We start from the raw sequence: 22,849 nt of genomic DNA on the forward strand, positions 1-22,849 counted from the left end.
ACACACAGGCGCGCGTGCGTGCACACACATACACACTGGTCTTTAGTTTAGATATGCTGCCACCAGGTGGTAGCTATGCGTCTTTGTTGTCAGACCTTCAACTTTGCTCCCAACTCTCTTGAGGATTTTTTGATCAATGCCCCACAGATTTAAACCATCAACTTCCACACTTTATTATATAAGAGATAAATGACTTTAATAAGGGCAAGCTTATGCAAACATAAAATAAAACTCAAGGCAAACTTCTCCTGGCTGTGTTCATGATCTCTTCATCTTTTTCTTACTTGGTTCGTTGGCCACTGTCCTTGCACTCAGAGAACGATCCAGTCGTCCTTTGACCTAGGTAATTAATTTCATGTTGAAAGTTTCACCCAGTGACTGGTCACTTGCCTGAGGCTCTGGGTATGAAGGCCCCGGGAGCCAGTTCAGGGAGGCCCTTGTCCGCTCTGTTTCCAAGGTAATCTGCTTGGTGGATTGTAACTTGGCTTCAATCTCTCAGAGGCTCATTTTTCTTCCATAAGAAGAAAGGAGCAAAAGGGGAAAGGCGTGCTACGAGAAGCTGCAAACTCACTCAAGCCTCTCTAATCAATCCCAGAGGGCTGTCCTGCTTCATGTTACCTCTGCGTTGAACTTTTCTTTTGATCCCCATCCCTCGCTCGTGGTTCTGTGGCTGAGTTTTACATGCTAAGTTGCTGGCTTTCCTTGGCAACCTCCCTGGTAACTGGCGTGTTTGTAGCAGACCATGTCCAGCAATGAGTGTTTTCTTTACCTGAGCTGTCTGATTACAGCCATACTCTGAACTGGGGCATGGTGGGCACAGGACCTGGGTGAAGGACCTCATAGCCCTGCCCTGTGCATCTGAGACCAGCCCAAGGACAATCTGTAAGCAAAACATCTGAATTACTTGTTTGCTTCTGGAAGGAACATGCTGCCTCCTGTGTCTGCACCCTGTTCTCTCAGGACCCTCTCTTCCTGCAGCTGCTGAGGCTCTGTCATCCTCCTGTTGTCCCTCTAGGGACGATTCTGGCTAGTAGATGCTTCAGGGGCAGTGGGCCTGGGTGCAAGGCATGAAGTATTACCAGCAAGGACAGCAGTCCCTGGGAGGCAGGGAGGTGAGCTCAATGCACTTCTTGACTTCATATTGCTTTTTGCTTCTCTAGAAATGCAAGAGCGGTGTTGGGGACATAGACACTTAGTGAAAGCATGCTGAATTGAATGTTTTAAAGTTAATAAGATAAAGTCGCCACCACCAGCAGCCACCTTGTTCTCCTCTGGACCTACATAGATTGCAGATCATGCTTTCCTCGGGGCACTGCACACACATCACCTTAGACTCTAGTTATTTACATGTTTCTCTGGTTACCTACTTCTGGCCACTATAGGAAGCGTATCTTATAGCTTTTTATCATGCACGTTATCCAACACAGTGCTGTGCACAATAGGTGCCAACTATTTCTTGAATGTAAGCTACCAAGGAATAAGACATAATCCTAGACTTTGTGGTGTGGATAATTCGTCAACATTCTGACGCAAAGACCTCACTTTCCTCATAGGTGGTAGTGAGACATCTGTTAGGTGTCCCCAAGTGTGGGACACCTCAGGGTGACAGTAGCTCCTTCGATCACTACAAGCTGCCTTTTGTTTCATGTCTTGTACCTTTGTGTGTGCTATTCCTTCTGCACAAATTGCCCCTCTCTTTTCTCAGCTTGGGAAATACCCAGATTCCTTCACAAAGCCCAAATGCCTTTAAATTCATGTATTCATTTGTTCCTTCATTAGTTTGTTCATTCAGTCATTCATTCAACAAATATTTATTGAACCCCTCATGTGTCTAAGTCACACTGTACCAGGTGACGAGGAATCAGTGAAGAAGGTGGAATGATCCCTGCCTTCTAGAGCTTGCATTCTAATGAGAATGCTGGATATTAAACAAAAACATCACGTAACTAAATATATAATCACAAACTGACAGTGCCATGGAGGAAAAGGACGCTGCGCTTTGAGAATGCAGGTGGATCACTACATGTGACTCTCTGTCTGCCACCATAAACGCATCCCGTAGCTAATTCCTGCGTGGCAGAGGATCTTTGTGTTTGCAAGGGGTACTGTAATTGAGGCACTTGTCTGCATAAGAAAATCACAAAATTTACTTGGAGCTCCTCCTGACCTTTTTATTCTCAGCCCATTTTCATTGCCAATGCCAGTTGTCACTCGTGAGCCCCTCTAATTTCCGACTGCTATTCTCCTCTGTCTGTGTGTGTCCTAGTCCATTTTCTGTTGCTCTCTAAGAGAATACTGTAGATTGGATAATTTATAAACAAAAGAGAGTTATTTAGCTCACATTTCTGGAGGCTGGGAAGTCTAAGAGCATGGCGCCAGCATCTGGTGCGTGCCTTCTGACTGTGTCACACCCAACATGGCAGAAAGCATTCATGTGGGGAGAGGGCAAGAGCAAGAGATCCAGAGAGAACTCACTTTTACAACAAATCTACTCCTGCAGTAACAAAGCCACTCTCCTGACAGCAATGTTAATCCATTCATGAGGGCAGAGGGATTAAGTTTCCAACACATGAACTTTTAGGGGACACACTCAAATCATAGCATTCCACTCCTGGCCTCCAAAATTTGTGTCCTTCTCACATGCAAAATACATTCTTTCCATCCCATTAGCCCCCAAGGTCTTAACTTGTTCCAGCATCAAGTCAAAAGTCCAAAGTCCATAGTCCAAAGGCCTCAGAGCCAGGGAAGCTGCTGGAGGAACTCTCAGGCTGAGGCTGAAAGCCTGAGGACCCAGGGGGCAGCTGGTGTAGGTCCTGCAGTCCAACAGGTAGAAAGCCTGGAGTTCTGATGTCCAAGGCTAGAAAAGAAGAGTGCATCCCCTCTGTCTCCTGGAAGCAGAGACCAAGTCACCTTTTCTCTGTTTTTGTTCTGTTGGGGCCCTCAGTTGATTGGATGGTGCCTGCCCACACTGAGGGTGGATCATTCCCACTTAGTCCACTCAGACTCACATGCTAATCTCTCCTGGAAGCACCCACTCTAGGTCTTCCTTACTCCAATCACGCTGGTACATAAAATTAATCAGCACTATGTGTGTGTGTGTGTGTTGTGTGTGTGTGTGTGTCTGTCTGTCTCTCCCTGGCCCTCTCTCTCCTTCCCATCACTTCTCCATCAGGGATGGAAAAGTTGGACTTTTTTATTGACATGGTCAGTTAAACCACTCCATTCTACCTAGGTGCAAACTGAATCAAACAGGTTTCAGGTTATCTTCAAATGTTTTACTATATTGCTCCTAGCTTTAAGGCTCTTTTTTAGGGGCCACAAAAGATTCTTGCTGGGAAAAAAAATTCTTTTGGCCTACTTTCAGGGTTTGAAAACCTCTCTAGATGAATAGTCTTTCAATAGCTGACATTTTACTGTATTATATACTCAGACTTGGTTTTATATTAAATTAACACCATATGATCTAGATGGAATTTCCACTGCAGCTAAGCGGTCTAGACTCATGTCCCATGAGGAGTATTACATGAGTGTCTTTGAGAATTTGCTGTTGCTCTCAATTCATCCCTTAATTAAGTGCCTGCCTGGGTGTTGTTGCATCTGTTCAAGCATCTTGCATTCCAGAAATGGGTTCTTTCTGATTGACTCCTTAAATGAGGTACAGCGTTACTCAGAAGCGGGTGCTTCCAGAAGGAGACTGTGGCCCCAGAGTCTCTTTGTCGTTGTTGTCATTGCTGTTTTTCTCTGCCGAAATGAAAGAACTTTGCACTTTCTCTTTGGGCCAGCAGGTTTCCGAGCATCTCAGTTTATTTTTAACTAGCAAGTGGTGAAGGTTAAGTGCTTGGAATCTGAAGTATGAACCCTGAGCATCCAGGAATGCAAGGATTTGTTGTTTACAAAATGCCCTTTGTCTAGAAACAGACTCCCTTGATCCACCTTCTGTGTATTTCCATTACTCGTGCTACTCACTGTGTGTCCGGGTTGTGTGTACACATAAGGTTGTCAGATTTACAGATTGGAGGGTCTTATCACTCATTAACTTCAAATTTTTAAAAATCTATTTTTAACAAAAGTAGTATCTGCTACTACCAGGGACTTAGTGCTTAATATGGGTATGGCAAATAATGTTTTTAAAATAATTTCATGTGCCAATGCCAGTTGGCCAGTACTGAGTGCCTGGTGCTGTGTTGGAAAGGATTCTGAGGCCAGAAAGAATGTCATGATTGATAAGTGGTGTCTGTGGTGAGTCCGGAATAGGGGAAGGGGGGCCCGTGTGTGTATCTGCTGTTCGTGGTCTAATTCAAAGATATTTATGTTCAGTTAAATATAAAAGGAAGCATTTTATTTATAATGTAAATGGAAAGAAAATCATTTTTAGGTAACTTCATTTAAGACAGCTCCTATCCAGAGACTCAATAGAGACCAGTGCCTTCGTCAGCACGGGGCTGGCCAGTGCGTGTGCAAACAGGATGTCCTAATCCCTGTCCTCTGCTCCGCGCACTGGCCCAGTGTGGGAAGGGAAGCCATGGCAGGCTGACTGTGCCTAGTATTTGCTTCCATCTGTGGCAGGCAGAATAAAACCTCCGGATCTGTGAATATGCTTGGTTACACAGCAAAAGGGAATCAAGATTGCAGATGAAATTAGAGTTGCTAATCAGCTGACCTCAAGATACAGAGAATATCCTGGACTATCTGGGTGGGCCCAGTGTAATCACAAAGGTCCTTAAAAATGGAAGAGGGCATCAGAAAGCAGACCAGAGGGGTGGCACCTTGAGAAGGACTCGGTTCTACCTGACATTGCTGGCTTCGAAGATGGAGGAAGAGAGCCTAGTATAAGGGATCCTGGGGGCCTCTAGAAGCTGGAAAGGGCAAGAGACAAAACCTCCACTGGAACTTCCAGAAAGGAATGCAGCCCTGATGAATCCTTGGTTTGGGCCCAGTGAGACCCATTTTAGACTTCTGAACTATAGAACTGTAAGATAATAAATTTATGTTAAGTGGTAATTTGTAACAGCAGCCATAGAAAACTAATATACCAATTAAGTGGCCTCAATATAATAATAATGATAATCATGAATATTCAGTGCCTGGCGCTGTTCGTATGCATTTTATAAGCATTGTCTCAATTGGCCCGGACAGTCATCCTATGAGATAGGGACAATTAGTCACCCCTACTTTATAAATGAAGATGTAGAAGCTTAGTGATGTCAAGTGACTTGCTGAAGGACACAGAGCTCATAAGAGTCAGAGCCAGGGCTTGAACCCACGTCTCCAGGATACTTAAGTCCATGCCTCTGACCATGATGCTGACAGTGTTCTGGGCCTCGATTGCTTGCCTGGTTTCCGCGGCTGCCTTTCTCTGACTTTTACGTGTTCCCTGAATGCAGCCTGTGCAGTTGGCATCAGCCCTTGTCAGTGCCATTATTGCCAATTTCCAGGCCTTCTCCTGTGTCTGTAGACTACCCTTCCTCTCCTGCCTGCACCCTTGTCCCCATCATGCTCTTCCAGCCACTCCTCAGATCCTCCGACTCTAGGCTCTGTCCTGCAGGTCACCTCTACCTATGATCCTCGTTGCATGGAGTAGGGCCAGCAGGGACTAAAGAGCTGCTAGAATTGCCCCTTGGTGTTCACTGCTGAGCTACTAAGAGAGTGTGATGGGCCTCAGGAGAGTGCAGGACACGTGGGCATGGAGCCTCCTAGTCTGGTCTGGACTGCAGTGGCAGCGCCTTGGCACAGGGAAGGAGCCTTGGCTCCGTCCAGCCAACACTTGGTGTTCAGGAGCCATGATAAAGAAGATGCACCTTACTACCTTTACTATTTCCATAAGTAATTCTATTGTAAAGAATTGGCATTTGTTGTCTGAATATCCACCCCCCTTGCTTTAAGTATATTCAAATATAAAAATATTGATTGGGCATAGTTTTTACTAGGCTAAATAAGTACATGAGATATTTGAGAATATGTGTGGAAATTCAGATATTACAATTAACTCATAAGCATTCATTACTCTGAAGGCAGAAGATTTGAGTTCAAACAAAGTTACTGTTAAATAAAGCGTAAATCGAAACCTCTTTTTTCAATTGTTCTCTGTGTAGGACATCAGCCTGGGTACAGAATTTAATAACAAAAGTAATGGTAATAATAACAATAACAGCAGCTAGCATTCATTTAACACTTCCCATGTGCTAGGTGCTGTGCTAAGCATTTGACAAGCTTCTCTTTTAATACTCATGACAAACCTATGAGATATATACTGTCGTTATCACCATTTTACAGACAAGAAAAGAGAAGCTGAGAGGATTTAAGCAACTTGGCCCAAGATAATTATGGGCAAAGAGATAATATAACAGTTATCATTTCCCTTTCTGCATAAGATTTTGACCTTTGGTTGACTTCCTAGCTCTGTTACCCTGGTAACCTGATAAGAGCCAAATGTCAACTATGTCTCTAGGCAACATTGCCTATGATAAAAATGACATCTGATTGGTAAATTGCATCCGGAACTGGGAGGAGCTATACAGGAACTTTATAAATACCTGAAAGAGACACCATTCTTTGAGCTTTCCTGTGGGTAATGACTCTGTGGGGACCCCGGAAGCTATGCCTCTGGACGTGCTGTGAGAAATATTGCTCCTGTGGGACATGAGGTTTCCCACCAGAGTGGCCCCCGCACCTACCTGCTATGGATGTCGTCTCTTTGGGCCTGAGCTGCTGGACTTGTGCAAGGACCTACCCAAATGAAGAATGCCACCGGGCACTGCCCTGCCAGCCTGAATCCTACATCTTTCTAAGTAGACTGGTGGCAAGCATGGCCTATGGTCGTTGTGTAAGTCTGGATGTTCAGTTGGACCTAAAACGACTGATTGGTGTTGGATCAGTGGGCGTGTAGTCATACAGCCAGAAGTGGAAACAATCAAATTGGAACCTATATATTTTGATCCTAATGCCCAAGCTTCGAATCCCCCTGCTAGACACGCTCAAGGAGGCTGAATAACTCTACTAAGTTGCAGAGCTGATATTTAGCGGAGCCTAGATTGTTGCTTTCAAAATAATGCGCTTAACTACCAGTTCCAGTGTCACTATTTTTCACAGGTGGTTTGTTTAGCGCCACCTCGATCACTGTACCCACATACACCTGTTCCACAGCGTCATTGTAAGGTGCTTGTCCTGATAGTGTGGACAGACGGGAGGAGGAATGGGAGCGTCCCCAGGAGCTATGCTTATTTACTCTTGCTGTTGTGGTTCCTCCTCTCCTTTTCTTATTTATCCTTCTCTTCTTTTTTTTTTTTTAAAGTTTTATTTTGAACTACTTTTAGTCTTAGGGAAAAGTTGCAAAAACTCTAGAGTTCCTGCATACCTTTTACCCAGGTTTCCCTAATATTAGCATCGTACATAACCATAGCACAATTATCAAAGTCAGGAAATTACATTGGCACAATACTTCTAACTTAATACAGACCTTGTTGAAATTTCACTAATTTCCCCAGTAGTGTTCTTTTTTTTGTTCTGGGATCCTTTTTAGGATCTAATAATGCATTTAGTTATTTCCTCTTAATCTCCTCCAATTTGTAACAGTTCCTCAGTCTTTCCTTGTCTTGGCACTTGGGAAGAGCACTGAGCAGTTATTTGTAGAATGCTCCTCAGTTTGGGTTTGCCTGGTGTTTTCTATTATTGGACTGAGGTTATGAATTTTTGGCAAGAATGCCATAGAGATGACATTTCGTCCTTCTCTGCATCATGTCAAGGGGTCATGATGTTGATATGTCTTATTACTGGAACTCGTTCTTTTTCTTTTCTTTTCTTTTTGTAAATTCTTTCTTTAACCCACAAAGAAATCAGCACATTAAGAAGGGGGTTATAGCACCAGGGGTGGCAGTCTGCATTTTTATTACATTAGCATGTCATGTCCAGAGGGGCTGCTCTTGCTGCTACTATCTTCTTCCACATTTTATTTTCTTAATTCTCTTTGTAGCCCCTTCAATTTGTATCTCCTGCTCAGAGATGCAAATAGTTCTCTCAAATTGAACTTTGTTAGTGAAAATAGCTGGGCCACTGCATGTCAACGGGAGTGACAAATTTTGTGTGTGAGGTTTGCACTCTGATGTTACCAGCTAGAAGATTTGGTGATTGGTGATTAAAACCGTCCTGAGGCTGCTATACCCTGGAGCAGGTTCTTAGAGATGCTGGGATCTGAAGCAGGTGTGGTTTTCTAGAGGATTCAGCACCAGGCAGTATGACGCATGACAACAGGCCTGCAGAATTTCTTTTTCCCCTCATCTCTAAGGGTATCTGACCCAAGCAAGTCTTTCCTTGGGGGTATATTCCTCTGTGCTTCATTGTTGGGTAAATGAAGAGTTTCAAAGTGAATAGTTTCAAAAGTTGGCTGGATTGGGGGTCAGATGGCTGGGAATGAAGGTTGGGATGAGGTTGGGAGAGGGGGGAGGTTATAAATACAGGGTCTTGGTCAGGTAGAGGAGGGTCCTGCTCTCAGCAGAGCTCACACCTGTAGAAATATCTTCCTTCCCAATTTTCTAACCCCATGGGGAAAATGTTCTATAAAAGACAAGTGAATTTAAACTGAAAATCTCAAAGAAGTAGAATTTTTCTGGTCTTAAATTGTTAAAGAATGAATTAAGTGTGAGTTCGTATTAGAAAATCTCTCTATAGTCTACCTTATAGAATTCAGTGGTGACAAGAGCAGGGGGGATTCACTTAACTGGTTCCTCGCTGGAATCACAGAGGTTCGAACCAGAGAGAATCAAGGCACAGCATATTCAATGGATGTGTCCACTACGTTAGGAAACAGAAACTGAAAAGGTAGAAGTAAAAAGGTTTTTTTGTGTGTGATTTTTTGGTAATAAGATAATACAAATGTGGCCAGGACACTGCATTTCTTTATCTTTTGAATAGGCTGAAAAACTAAAATATAAGAAGGTGGACAGTGGAATATCTTTATCTATTTTTTGTCCACATCTCTCAGTTCCCAGGAAACCACCGATCTTAGTTTTTTATATCTCCTTCCAGAGTTTCTTTTTACATATGCAAGCAAATAACAAAAATAGAACCATATTTTGCCCCCTTTAAGTAGCATATTAATTATCTAAAATGTTGGATTTTTTGAAGACTTTGAGTCTTAGGATTTATCAGATTCTTTGAGAATAATTTATTTCGTTTTCTTTCTTTTTTGTCTCAGATTTTTTTAAAATTAAATATTACGGTCCCAGTTGTAGTCCCCTATTAACCCTTTCCGGAATCGAGTTGTTCTCCCTCCCTTTCCAGAGGTAACTACTACCAGGAATTCAACATTTATCTTTCCAAGCATGGATATATGCTTACTACATATTTATGGATTCATAAAAAATTTGTAATATTGTTTTATAGGGCTTAAAACTTTACATAAACAATATCGTGCTGTAAACATCTAACTTTTTCACTCAGCATGTTTTTGAGATGTAACTATGTTGATAGAAGTGCCTCTAAGGCATCCTTTTAAACTGTTGCATAATGTTCCATTGTTTGAATAAACCACGATTATTCTCTGTTGTTCCTGCTTCCTTTTTTTCCTGTAATGAACAATGCTATGGTGTACATATTTCAAAATTGAGCCTATTCCTTCCGATGCAAATGAGCGTATATATACCTTTTGAGGCCGGTGATCCAAGAAAGGGCCTGAGGATTGTGACTGTTGGTCTCCGTTATGCCCCATACTTACTGAGTGTCTTCACTGAGTGGATGGATGGTTGCAGGGATAGATAGATTGACGAATGCTTGAAGCTGGTAAAGTAAGTTGCCAAATCTTGTAACTCCATCTGTAAAATCTCCTTGCCTGTGTGATAGAACAACATATCGACTCTTAGCCTTCCTCTCCTTGTAGATGTCGAAATGCTTCAGGCCAGTACATCTAAACCAATCCCTGGAGATGCTTTCTCTCGGACCACTAAGGACTCTATGATCCGCAAATTTTTAGAAGGTAAGTTGTAGCTGTGAGCAAGAAAACAAAAAGAGGGAAAGAGAAACAAATGCAAGACATTGCCTGGTTCCATGTGAGGGTTGCTCTACTCCAGGGATGGGCTGCCACATACACGGCGTTTGATGACATTGAAGACACTCTGCCTCCCTCCCACCTACCTGGAGGCCCACTCCCCCCCGCCCCCACCATCAGTCCATTATACGTAGGCAAGAAGTTCCTGCCATTGGACCACTCATTTGGGTAAATGAGTTGCCTGCAGCAAGGCCTCTTTTAAAATACATATGTCTCTTTTCATTTGGCCAAAATGTGTAGAGTACCTGCCATGTGCACTGTACTGGATGTCAGGGCTGGGGACACAAAGAAAAATAAGATATGATCAGTGCCTTCAGGAGACTTTACTGTCCAGTGGAGGGTAATATAAACAAGTAGTACAAAGTCGAGGCTGTGTTGTATAGTGGTTAAGAACACAGACTCTGATCTATTCCCCGTTTCCCCCTTCGGTTAGCTGGAAAACTTCAGGCAAGTTATTCAACTCCTCTGGGCCTCGGTTTCCTCGGTTGTAAAATGAGATGAATGTTGTGAGAATTAAATGGAGTTGTTATACTTTAGGTCTCAGAGCAGGGCCAGGAACATAACAAACAGTTAATAAAGATTTATTATTATTTTTGTTATTAGTATTGAAGGTTTCAAAGGTGGTTGTATGGGTAATTCCTTAACCCTGTGCAATTGTTTGCAGTTTGTGGTGGGGTCTATAGATTTTTAAAGTACAGTTCTAAGAGGATGGGACTCAGGAAGGGACAAGTATTTCTGACAGTAAAGAGGAAGGAAAAGACCTAAGGCAGTGGTAGACAAACCACAACCTGGCCAGCTGCCTGTTTGTAAATAAAGTTTTGTTGGAACACAACATGCCTATCCAGTCAGTATTGTTTATGGCTGCTTTCATGCTACAAGGGCACAGTTGAGACATCTACTATCTGGACCTTTACAAATTAATGTTTGTTGATCTCCTGCTTTAAAACTGTTTCCCTGGGAGGGGAGTCCTGGGCAACCTGTTTTCAGCCCAAGGTAAGAAGTACCACTTTTATTGGACAGTCGGACCTCAGGAAGACTTTGACAGCCAGTCTTACCTAGGGCTTCCCCTAGTTCTTAATAGGAGGAGGAACTGAATCCCAGCAGTAAAACTGAGGTGATAGAGCCTGGTGTGCCCATCCTTCTGCTGCATGGATTGGTGGCAAATGAAGGTGATGTCTGTTTTCTCAGTTGCTTTGCATGGCGTTCTGGGCAGATGATGCAGGAGATGATGTTTCCCAGAGAGCAGTACTGAACAGATGAACTATGGTCACTTGCTCTGCTCTGTGACTGGCAGCCACCCACTTGGATTGGCCACTGTTTTCAGTCCCCTTTCTCTGCGTTTCTAGGCAACAGTATGGGAATGGCCAATTTGGAGAGAGAGCTGCACCATCCTGCGCAGGAAGAAGATGTTTATCACACGGTGGATGACGATGAGGCCTTTTCCATGGACCTGGCCAGCAGGCCCCCTGTCCCAGTGCCCAGGCCAGAGGCTGGTGCTTCTGGGGCTCACCAGCTCCCCGACAATGAACCATACATTTCTAAAGGCAAGTGTGGCAGGGAATGATGTCCAGTGGGGTTTGTGCAGCCTCTCAGCAGGAATTTCTTGGATCCCTGGCTTTCTGGACCAGTCTGCTCAGAGACTGTCCCCTCCTGAGTGGTCTCCAGCCAGCCCCAGGAGACAGGGTCATAGCTTGGGGCAGCTGCTGGAGCTAGACTAGCAGCACTGATTAGAGTCATTGCTGGCCTTCTTGGAGGCATTCATGCATAGTCTCAAAGACTGAGGTAAACAAGAACCCTGCTAGATTTTTATCTCCTGAAACCCTTCTCGTTTTTATTATAATTATTAATTCTTAATAGCTAACATGTATTGAACTCTACCAAGAGTGCTCTGTCAGGAACATGCCATTTAACCTTTACAGTAACCTATTAGGTAAGGACCATTACAAATGAGGACATAGAGGCTTACAGAGGTCACTTGACCACCACATGGCAGAGCCAGGATTTGAACTCAGAGAGTCCGACTCTACAGTCCTGGCTTTTAGCCACTATGCTAGGCTGACTACCTACCTACATTAATAAAAACTAGGTTTTGACTTCTTCATAATTGTCCCTGGAATATCAGTTAAATCCTGATGGCGTTGTCAGTTTCACTCTCTTTCAGGACTTGATTGTATTAGTAGGGTTACAAGAACTGTAAGAATGCAAAGCTTGCCAGATCTGTGCTCCTGAACTGTATTCCGTTTGTAATAGTGTAAGTGTGTTGTGAAAACTGTGGCAGAACGAGACCATAATTGGGGGAAGGTGGTGCTCGGCCAGAGCCCCAGGTAATTGGGATGGGGTCGCCAGATTAATGCAGGATGCCAGGCTAACTGTGCATTTCCGATAAACAGCAAGTAAGTTTTTTAGTGTAAGTGTGCTCCACATATCAGAAATTTTTGTTTTTGCTTTTGTTCTGCTAAATCTGGCAACACTCAATTGGGTAGACATACAGCTGTGGGATATTATGTCCTGCCACGTGCTGTCCGTGCTCACGGCTGGCCATCTCCTTGGGTAGCATCTCCTTGACACATGCAGCAGACACTCTTGGTGTCCTTCCCAGGTCCCCCAGCTCTTTACATTTCTGGCTCACTGGCTGGGTCCCACCTGTCAGCACCCTGTGTCTTCTAGCCTGAGGGCTTCCTCTGGCATAGGGAGCTCCCTCTGCTGTCTGGCAGGACAGGCTGGGAGTGTTGGGGAGTTAACACACAATGGCCGTGGCCCTCAACCAGTGACTGACAGGAGGTGGCAGATGACCACCCCAGCTTACTTGCGCCACTGGTGGGAGGACGCTGAGTTGCACATTCTCTGTTGCTGCGCAGAGGTCTCTAGCTTGCCCACAGCGATAACTTGCTTGATAACCCACCATTTATTGCTTCACTTCCCTGTCTCACCTCCCAAAGAGACTACTCGGACTCGAGTCCTTGTCCCAGGGTCTGCTCCTGAGGAAACCCAGACTAAGAAGCATGCACGTATATACCGGTAATTCCTCAATGGCAGAGGAAGTAGGGGACAGTATTGATGACATGTAGGGAGGCAGTTGGACAGGAGCACATGGGTGATTCCTAAAGAGCCCAGATGGACTTGCTGGAACACTGTGGAGAAAGGAGAGGACATATAAAAGGGGCAGTATCTTGGAGGCTGGAACACCTGTATTCATCTCTCAGCTCTTGCATTTTCTAGCTATATAGCATAGGACATTGAGTAAGTCACTTCACCCTTTTTAGCTTTAGCTTAGTTTTCCTCATCTATAAAATGGGTATCATAAGAACACATGTATGCATTAATATGCATGTCATAATAATACCCAATAATACTCTGCCACAGCCTCATTGTGAGGCTCAGATGAAATAATACACGAGGAAGTATTATACTTTACAAACTGTAAGGCACTGTACAGACATCACTTAGGCTAGCTAGCGTGCCAAGGTATTGCTGACAATTGGCATCAGTCTCAAAGTTTAGGTGTGAATAATGCTACCGGAAGCTAACAGTGAGTGCTCACATTGCCAGGCACTGCTCTAAGCACTTCCATGTATTAACTCAATAAATCAATGAAGGTGCTATTATCATCCTCATTCTATAGATAAGGAACGGAGGAAGGGAGAAGTCAAGCCTTTTGGACAAGATCATATGGCTTGTTAAGTGGCAGAGCCAGGATTTGAATCCGGGGAGCCTCGTTCAGAGCCCTGGCAGCCATAATCAACATGCCGTCTTAGCGCTAAGTCACTATTGGTCACGTCTCAGTTTTCTCCATTAGCTTTTGTGAGTCGGTCCCTTGTGAATGACTTTGTTTTAATCCCTTTGGAGCTGTGCACGCATTTTTACCTGTTCTATTTCTTAGAGTTCTGTCTTATGGCACTAGCTGGCATTTTAAGTGGTACTTCCTTTCATCCTCAAACTTCAAGGTCGTCCTTGCCTGGCTTCAGGTGTTCAGGGATCTGGGCACATGTTCTTGTTCCCATTACCCTTTTCTTTAATGATCTTGTAAATGCTGGTCATATTCTTTGGCTGGCTTTGTCCTTCTAGGTTTGCGATCTTGTCTGTTTGGTGTGTCTTTATTTGATAATTCCTACTCCTTCTCAGTTGCCTTCTAGAGTTGTGGTTTACAGAACTGCACACAGTGATCCTAGGTGTGGACTCATTATTATTATTTTTTTGCACTAGATTTTGATAACTTTTTTGGAAATGTATTAGAATATTATAAAGCCTTTTAGATAGATGTCTTCCCTAGTGTTTACTTGAAATATTCTTTATGTCATAGTTTTTGCAGAAAAGAGTCAAGAGCGGCCTGGGAATTTCTATGTTTCCTCCGAGAGCATCAGGAAAGGTAAGCCAGATGTTATATGAACTGAACTTCTGGGTCGTAGAAGTGTTTGTATTTCAGTGATTTCTAAGTGTAACAACAGTTTCTTGGCATTGAAAAATAGATTGAGGAGATACCTTGGGGTGGAGAATCCTGTATTGATGGGAAAGGGAGAGGGGAGGAGATTGGGGTACCCTAGAATATTGTACACATTGATTATACAAAGGACATTAATATAGTAGAAAGTGTCCATATAGCACATAAAAGTACAATCTAAACATTGAGGTTGATACCGACAAGATCAAAGTAGGTGGCCTAGGAGCCAGTCTTCATCTAATGATACAGCCTTGCTACGCTATTTACTTACCCTATCTATATTAGCTCGACTATGCTTTGATTCAGCTTTTATTTAAAAGATATTTTGCTTGCCATTGGGCAACAACTTAGATGTCTCATTTTCCTAAAAAGTTTTTAAAGAAGTCTGAGAAGCTGAGTGCTCTTTTTTCCTTTATTAATTTCCTTGTGCTAAACAGACATTCAGTATTTTCCCATTGAGGATTCTTTTGAACAGTAGCCATGACACCATCTAAGCATTTGAAGACATCCCCCAAGGACCTTGGTGGTGGGAGCCTGGAACTGGTTGGCTTGTGCATTTTGGTTTTTCTGCTACCCCATCTCCCAGTATTGTTAAAGACAGCCTTGGAAAGAGCAAACCTGGGAGAATGGTGTGTGAGGGTGTGTAGACAGATAGTGAATGGTTGGGCAGAATGACAGACACACTTCTTTGAGGCTTTTTCAGTACCCACTGGGGAAACCATCTCTCCTTTTCCTTCTTGTTATGTCCCTGAATCACAGTGCCTAGATGGGGTCCTCCTGGAGAAATTTAGAATCAAATTAGCCCTACATGACTTGAGTAGGAAAATGTCAAGTTGTCCTCACATACCTCAATGGCCCCATCATCTCTGCGAGTCACAGCCTAGAGAGAGAGGGGGGTTGTCTTTATAGTTCCCTGGAATCTCCAAAGCAGACAACTGTGAATTCATTGAATTCATGTGGAAGAGAGGTTGGCACAGGGACAACCCAAGGATAGCCAGCTGGCACCTAGCACCTAATTTATATCTGATGCTGTTGGACCCAGGTCATGATTCCATTGGTGTTCCAGTCTCATGGGGCATTTCATGCACATTGGTCCTCAGCCATTGCACCCCATGCTGCTCAAACACAGTGAGGGCTGAGAGTAGGGCTAAACTGTTCCTGTATATACTCTTCTGGGAGTAGGTTTACATCTAAAGCAGTGCTTTTCAACTGGGATTGATTTTTCCCCCACCCCCCTTTCCCAGGAGACATTTGGCAATCTCTAGGGACATTTTGGGTTGCCATAACTGGGGAAAGGGAGTGCTACTGGAATCTAATGGGTAGAGGCCAAGGATGCAGCTGAACATTCTTCAGTGCACAGGACATACTTCCCTAACAAAGAACTATCTGCCCCAAAATGTCAATAGTGCCAAGGCTGAGAAATGCTAGTCTAAAGGCATCTCAATAATTAAGGCTTGGGGAATTCAGCAAGTTTCAGATACTGTGGCTCTGTCTACTTAAGTGTGACAGGCTTTGAAATTATTAGCTGCTTCCTTCTCCACTGATTCCATGTCAAACTTACCCCTTCTCGGTTCTACATGTAATTGTTCTTTTGAGACGTGTCCTCTTGATCCTGTGAGCAGCTCATTAACCCCACTTCCCTGGTCAGCTGTCCCCAGCAGGGGAGCTGTCAAACTGAGTCTTGCCATCCTTTCCAGAGCCACCTGTCAGACCATGGAGGGACAGGCCCCAGTCCAGTATCTATGACCCTTTTGCTGGGATGAAAACACCAGGCCAGCGGCAGCTCATTACCCTCCAGGAGCAGGTGAAGCTGGGCATCGTGAACGTGGACGAGGCCGTGCTCCACTTCAAAGAGTGGCAGCTCAACCAGAAGAAACGCTCTGAGTCCTTTCGCTTCCAGCAGGTAACTGGCTCCACATGGAATTTGTTTCATGTCTGTTTCTCCACCAGACAGTGGAGGAGGGCTGGGCCGTGTGAGCATTCGTTTGCGCGTCATTGCATATCAGTGAGTGTGCATCTGTGTCCTCTTCCAGGGGTGGGGAACCTACAGCCTTGGGGCCACATGCGGCCTTTTGACTGAATCCAAATTTTACCGTGAAGTTTGGCTTTGGGCAAGGGGCCACAACTGGGGATCTGGGGCCGCAGGTTCCCCACCCCCTGCACCCTCCCTGGCTGAGAGCTGGGTGGCTTTTCTGGTGCCAGGAGACTTGTGATCAGTAACAAAGACTCAACCAAAAACCCTAATTCTGCTGCTGCTGCTTCTGTCTGCATCCGGCTCTCTACTTTTGCTTTCCAGCTTTTTTCTTTAAAAAAAAAAATCCCTCTTTCTACCCCTAGTGCCAAGTCCCTGACACAACTATCACACTTTAGAGCTCAAGGAGAACTTGGAAAGCTCCCAAGAAATATGATTACATGAACAAAACAAGTTGCAGATACAAAACAACCCAAGTTAAAACAAGTCACACACACACACACAAACACACACACACAAACGGTGTTTCCATAGGCATGTATGTAAACACAAGACAACGATCTGGAAAGGGCCACCCCATGGCCTCGCCAGGGGTTGCCTCTCGGGAAAAGAGGACAGAGGACGGGTGCCAGAAGAGGCTCCTGCTGTGTGGTTTGAAGCTTTTTATGAGACTATATAACTCCATACATGTACTCCGTGTATACTTACAAACAATCAAAAGAACTCAAACTCAAGTTTTGGAAACATGTCCCTAGTCCAACGCCTTCATATTGAAAAAGGAGAAAATTAACCAAGAGGTTAAGGGACATGTACAAGGCCACCGAATCAGGATAGGAACTATTGCTTTTTCTGTCCCCCTACCCCCAGAGTATGTCCCTGATGGTGTGTATTCTCCCTTCCAAGTACTAGCCAGGCCCAACCCTGCTTAGCTTCTGAGATCAGACGAGATTGGGCACGTTCAGGGTGGTATAGCTGTAGACCCTGCTTGTGTGTATTGTAACCTCTGTTCTCATAGGCTCAGACATGCCAGCTATCAGGGCACGGGGGCAAGCAGCACCCACCCCGCCTGAGATGGGAGTGTCACTTTCTGGGAGCACGTGGGGCGGTCAGGAGTGGGGACGTGGTCGGAAAGCAGCGTTTCTTGGGCTCTGACAGCCCGATGTTGGGTCTCATGCTAAGCGCGGAATAGGCCTAGGCTGTCTCACTGCTCAGGGCATGCATGTGCAGCAAGTACTATTACTCCCATTTTGCAGATTAGGACAGAGAGGCACAGAGGCAGTCAGGATTCAAACCAGTCCTTTCTCACTCCGGAGCCTGTGCTCCCTTCTACTTTCTTAGTGCTCCCTAAAAGGAGGGGCGCCCACTCTGCCATCTCTCCCCTCCCCCGACCTCCCCGCTGGGGCCTGACAGGTGGGAGGGCACCTTCAGTGCTGAATGCAGAAAGCCAGGGCCCTTTTCCCCACAAGAGTCCCAGGGAGGCTGCAGTCCTGCTGAGAAAAGGCTGACTTTAGCCAAACAAGGATGTTTTTCTCCTTGCCAAGTTGTGCAGCCACGTGGCACGGTAGTTAACAGCAGCCAAGGCGCTGGAGCCAGCAGCCTGAGTTTACATCCTCGTTCTGCCACTTGTGACTAGGCGACCTTGACCTACCTGTGCCTCCATTTTCCCACCTCTGAAATGTGAAGGGAGAGGACTAGGCGATGTAAGCCGTGGAAAGCCCCTAGCGTGCCTGGTGCTTAGTAAATAGCTAATAAATGTTAGTTGTCTTTCTGCATTTACATCCAAGAGGCTTCCTGCTTTCCCACGAACTTGCCCAGAACTCTTGGGTGCAGCAGACAATCGGGGTTCCTATTTAACATGGCAGGGAACCCCAGCCCATGAGGGCTCATGCTGTCCTGTGCCCCGGCAGCCCTCTGCTACTTCCTGAGCTCCCCATCCAGGGCTGATGGTGTAGAGACCATTCCTGGGGCAGCTGCATCTTCCTTTTCCTCTGTCTCTCTGTCCCCCTCTCACCAAGTGGGCACTGCCCAGCTTCTCCTCAGCTCCTTCTCTGTGCAGTCTGTCTCCTGTTCCACATTTCCAGCCGCCAGCTGGGTGTGTCCTCCTGGGGTGTCCTGAACCTGCTGCATGTCCAACACAGACCGACCCTCGAGGAGGTGGCTCCCCTTTCCCAGCTCCATCTCTCTGCTCATCACCCTGGCACCTCTCAGAGACTGAGATCAGACGTCAGACTCTGGCCCTTCTCCCATGCTCCCTCATGTGCAGGCAGTTCTGTGTCTTGGTTGGTCTTGCTCAGTGGTGTTCTTCCTCTTGCATCTGCCCCTGTCCCTCCATTTCCCAGCCACAGCCCGGTGTTGGCTTCTGTCGCCTGCATCTGGCATACTGCGTAGTCTCCAGGGGGGTCTCCTTGCCTCTGTCTGCTTCCCCTCCAGTGAGCCAGAACTGTAAAGCTGTGACCAGCTCACAGTGTTCAGTGCTCCCTGCTGCTTCCTGGACAAAGCTCCGTCTCCTCAGCCTGCAGTTGCAAACCAACCACCCTGTCCAGTTTGGCGTCCCGTGACTCCCTCACGTGAGCCTTCTGCTCCAGCCAGATTGTCTGGACGTGTTTTTTCTAGAATGGGGCATTTTTTCTAGAATATTCAGCCACTTAACCTCTAGGCGGTTGTTGTTGATTGACTAAAGTAGCAACAATTTCCACCCTCACATATCTATTTAACATTTATCGAATGACAACAATGGGCCAGATGGCAGGATCACAGAAAGGTACAAGACCTGATCTCTTGCCCTTGGAGAACTCACAGTATTTCCGAAGAGACAAGACATGCGTGTGTGCGCATACACACACGTGCACACGCACACACACACGTGCACACGCACACACAGCAAGGAAGCGTAGCCCGAGTGCCAAATAGTTGGCATGGACAGTCCCTGAGGTCTGGAGCGGTCTGGGGAGGCTTCAGGGGGAAGGTGGGCCTTGACCCAGGCCTGGAACAGACTTGTGGCAAGGAATCAGCATCCCTCAAGGTCAGGGGGATGATGTGACAACACAGTCTCAGAGGCAGGAATGTATGTGGCATGTTTGTGAGCAGGTAAGAGACAGGCTTGGCTAAGGGGCACACATGGAGGAGGGCAGCGGGTTATAAAGCTGAGATGGAGCTGGGAACCAGAGGGGAGAAAGGACACATTATTGGAGAAGAGATGTCTTTTCTTCAGGCACAAATTCCACGAGTACTTGGATTTTTGGGGGACCAACTGCAAATGCACTGAGCCTCATTTGCATGTTGAAATGTTGTTTGCAATGTGATATCTCTTACAAACAGCTAAAATCAGAAAGAAACTCTAATGTCTAGAGGGTATCCTTCTGGTGTATATTGAAAAAATAAACTCGTTTTTTTTTTTTTACAGGAAAATCTTAAACGGCTGAGAGATAGCATCACCCGAAGACAAAGAGAGAAGCAAAAATCAGGAAAACAGACAGGTATGTGACTTCCTGGGGCACTGCATTGTGGAGACATTGCTGTCATATATTGTCCTTGACTCTCCTTTTCACGGTGGCCTGAGTGGCCAGACCACTTGCCCAGCACCTGCCACCCTGTTACAGATCTGGGTCCCCCACTAGACTGTGAGGGCCTTTCAGACAACGGTTCTGTCTTATTTTTGCTGTCAACAATCTGGTGCCTGGTACATGAGACATGCCCAGCAAATGTATGAATGGATGGATTCAGCTCTGCATCTCTCCACCCTCCCACTCAAAGAGGATGGTGATGCTTTCTCCCCAGGCGCCTGACTCTCCCCTTGGCAATTAGGAGGACATGTTTTTTGAGCAAAGAAAGGTGAAAACCCCGTTCACATTGTGTCTGTGTCTCATTCCAGTGGGGAATGGTGTCATCGGCATCCACATCATATACTGCTTCAGAAGCGCAGGCCCCAGGGGTTGCGGGGCTCCCACCATCAATAGAAGGGTGTGATTTCCAACGGTGAACGCTGCGGACTAGGCCCTCTGCTCCCTTTGACCCACTGCCCTGAGCAAGGACATATAGTTTGCCCACACTGCACCTTCCCACTGAGTGGCCCTGCACTTCCCACGGGGAGCCTCTGGCACTGCAGGCCTCTGTGATTTACCCGGGCAGCCTCATATCAAGAGTCGCTGGCAGGAAAAGGCTTTCAGAGGCACTCAGATCTTGAATGGGGCCCTATTACATAAAGAACGAAGTTGGAATTTAGCACTGCTTGTACACAACTTCCACAGTCTGTCTCTAGCTGCCATTAACAGCCCCACTTCCCATGAACCTTGTCAGGCTGGTGACACCCTGGTCTCCAAACAGGACACCTTCCTCCCACAGGCCTCTTGCTCATGCCTCTTCCTTCTCACCTATGTGCAAACAGCTGGGCTGCAAGACTCAGCCCTGGCAGCCCCTCCACAGTGAGGTCTTCCTGGACCACTCCAGGCCATTGTATTCCTTCCTCGTTCCAGCATCTGTAGAACCTGGTATCCCTTCCATTCATCTGGCACTTCTCTTTTTCTGCCTCTGATTGCTCTGACCTTATTCCTTCATTCAAACCATCAGCAGTTCCCAGAGGTTCTGTCTCCAAATACACATCCTAAATCTGATCATTTCTGGCCACCTCCTGTGCCACAGCTGCAGCCAAGCCACATCATCTCTTGCTTGGACTAGTGCAGTAGCCTCTTGAGCTGGCTCACCAGGTCCACTCTTGTCCCTCTACAGTTAATCCTCCAAAGTGCAGCCAAGCTACAGTTTTAAAAATCAGGAAACCAGATGACTCCACTCCCTTGCTCACAGTCCCACAGGGGCTCCTGTCCCACTCGGGGTAAAATCAGACCTCTCCCCCATGGCCTATGCGGCCCCATGTGATCTGACCCCAGCACTCATCCTCTGTTCTCGCCCCATGCCACCCCTGTGCTCCAGTCGCAGTGGACTACTTTTTGTTCTCTCACAAGCCAAGAGCATTTCTCCTGCCGGGCCTTTCCTCTCATCTTCACTTCTGGGTCTTTTTCACCCTTCAGAGTTCGCCATATCATCTCCTCATCTGCGGGGCCTCCTCTGCCATTCTCTCCAGTGTGGCCCTGCACGACTCACTTCCTGCCCCCTTGCTTCCCCTCCCTCCCCTCCCCTCCCCTCCTTCCCCCTTTTATAATGCTTGAGTCACAGCTATAAGTGTGCTGATCACCCAAATAGTGTTCATTGTATCCATTCGGTAGGTTCCCTCCCCTCCCCTCCTTCCCCCTTGCCTCCCACCCCTCCAGGGTGCCACTGACCGGAGGCACCCTGGAATTCTCTTATGTTTCTGTTCTCATGGCTACTGCCCAACACCCCGTCTCCCTCCTACTACAAGCTCCGTGCAGGCAAGATCTTGTCTGTTGTGTGCTCTGCTGAGTCCCCAGGGTGCCATGGAGTGCGCTGATGGCACTCAAGAAGTCTTTGTTGGAATGGTTGGTTTCAGTAAGATGTTTGGTGACGCGATTCATTCATTCCACGCTTAGTGAGCACCAGGCACCCTGGTAAACAGAGAGACCTATGAGACACTGTCTTCACCATTGGTAGCTAATCAGTCAGTTGTCTTTTTATTCACTTAGGCCTGGTTTTCTCTGCTACGGTCTGTCCCACAATGCCTAGCGCAGTGTTTTGCAGATAGTAGTAGCCTAGAGAATGTTAATGCTTTTGACTGTTTGGGAGAAGAGGGGTGAAGAGGTTATAATTATGGCAGAAGGTTGGAGAGGTCATCCTAAGACTTCTGCTTGGGTATCCAGATTTTAAATTGATGCTGCCACTATATCCAAATTCACACTTGTCTGCCTTCCTGGTTGAGAGGAGGAGAAAGGAGAGAAGGCAGAAATTCTGTTTCAAGATCTGCACAGTCATCTCAGGGTCCGATAATAGGGCTCCAGGTGGTAAAAGGGCTGAGGTGCTTTTTAAAACTAGAACGTAAGCACCCAAAGATAGAAGCCTTGATTAAACAAAACATGTCAAGCTTTTAAATATAGGCAGCATCAAGAAACCTGTGATTTGGCGATGCATCCAGTGTTTGAAGGCCCGAGAGTTGCAATGTTGGAGTCACATGTGCTCAGCAGCCTGGGCTCGAGAACTGAGCCTTCTGGGTATCATGACATCCTGACCAGCCACTCAGGTTCCACCTGGTGCCACTGGAGGTGTTGAAGCAAGGCAGACACACATACAGAGAAGTAGAGGAACATAGGCGTGCACCCTGGGGCCAGCAGGGCTGGGGTCAAATTCCTGCTCTCTGCTCACCCCAACTAGCTGGGAGCCGTGGGCAAGATACTTCACCTCCCCAAGCCTCAGTCCTTGTGTGCAAAATGGCAAAAATAAAAGTGCCTACCCCACGAGGGTTCCTGCAAGCACTGAATGAGTTAGGATATAACTG

The 22,849-nt window shown here is 46.1% G+C and overlaps 1 protein-coding gene across 3 annotated transcripts in view; it reads left to right on the top strand.

The window, feature by feature from the left end:
- Window positions 1-22,849, top strand: part of PIK3AP1 (phosphoinositide-3-kinase adaptor protein 1) — a 108,240-nt gene that overhangs the window by 68,020 nt on the left and 17,371 nt on the right. For all 3 annotated transcript variants that reach the window (XM_012654515.1, XM_012654516.1, XM_012654517.1), the window contains 5 exons: window positions 9,872-9,967; window positions 11,386-11,583; window positions 14,340-14,405; window positions 16,175-16,380; window positions 19,853-19,925. In XM_012654515.1, the coding sequence (XP_012509969.1) occupies window positions 9,872-9,967; window positions 11,386-11,583; window positions 14,340-14,405; window positions 16,175-16,380; window positions 19,853-19,925 (639 nt within the window). The remainder of the gene's footprint in view (window positions 1-9,871; window positions 9,968-11,385; window positions 11,584-14,339; window positions 14,406-16,174; window positions 16,381-19,852; window positions 19,926-22,849) is intronic.

Source organism: Propithecus coquereli, unplaced genomic scaffold (assembly GCF_000956105.1).
Source record: "Propithecus coquereli isolate 6110/MARCELLA unplaced genomic scaffold, Pcoq_1.0 Scaffold440, whole genome shotgun sequence".
NCBI lineage: Eukaryota > Metazoa > Chordata > Mammalia > Primates > Indriidae > Propithecus > Propithecus coquereli.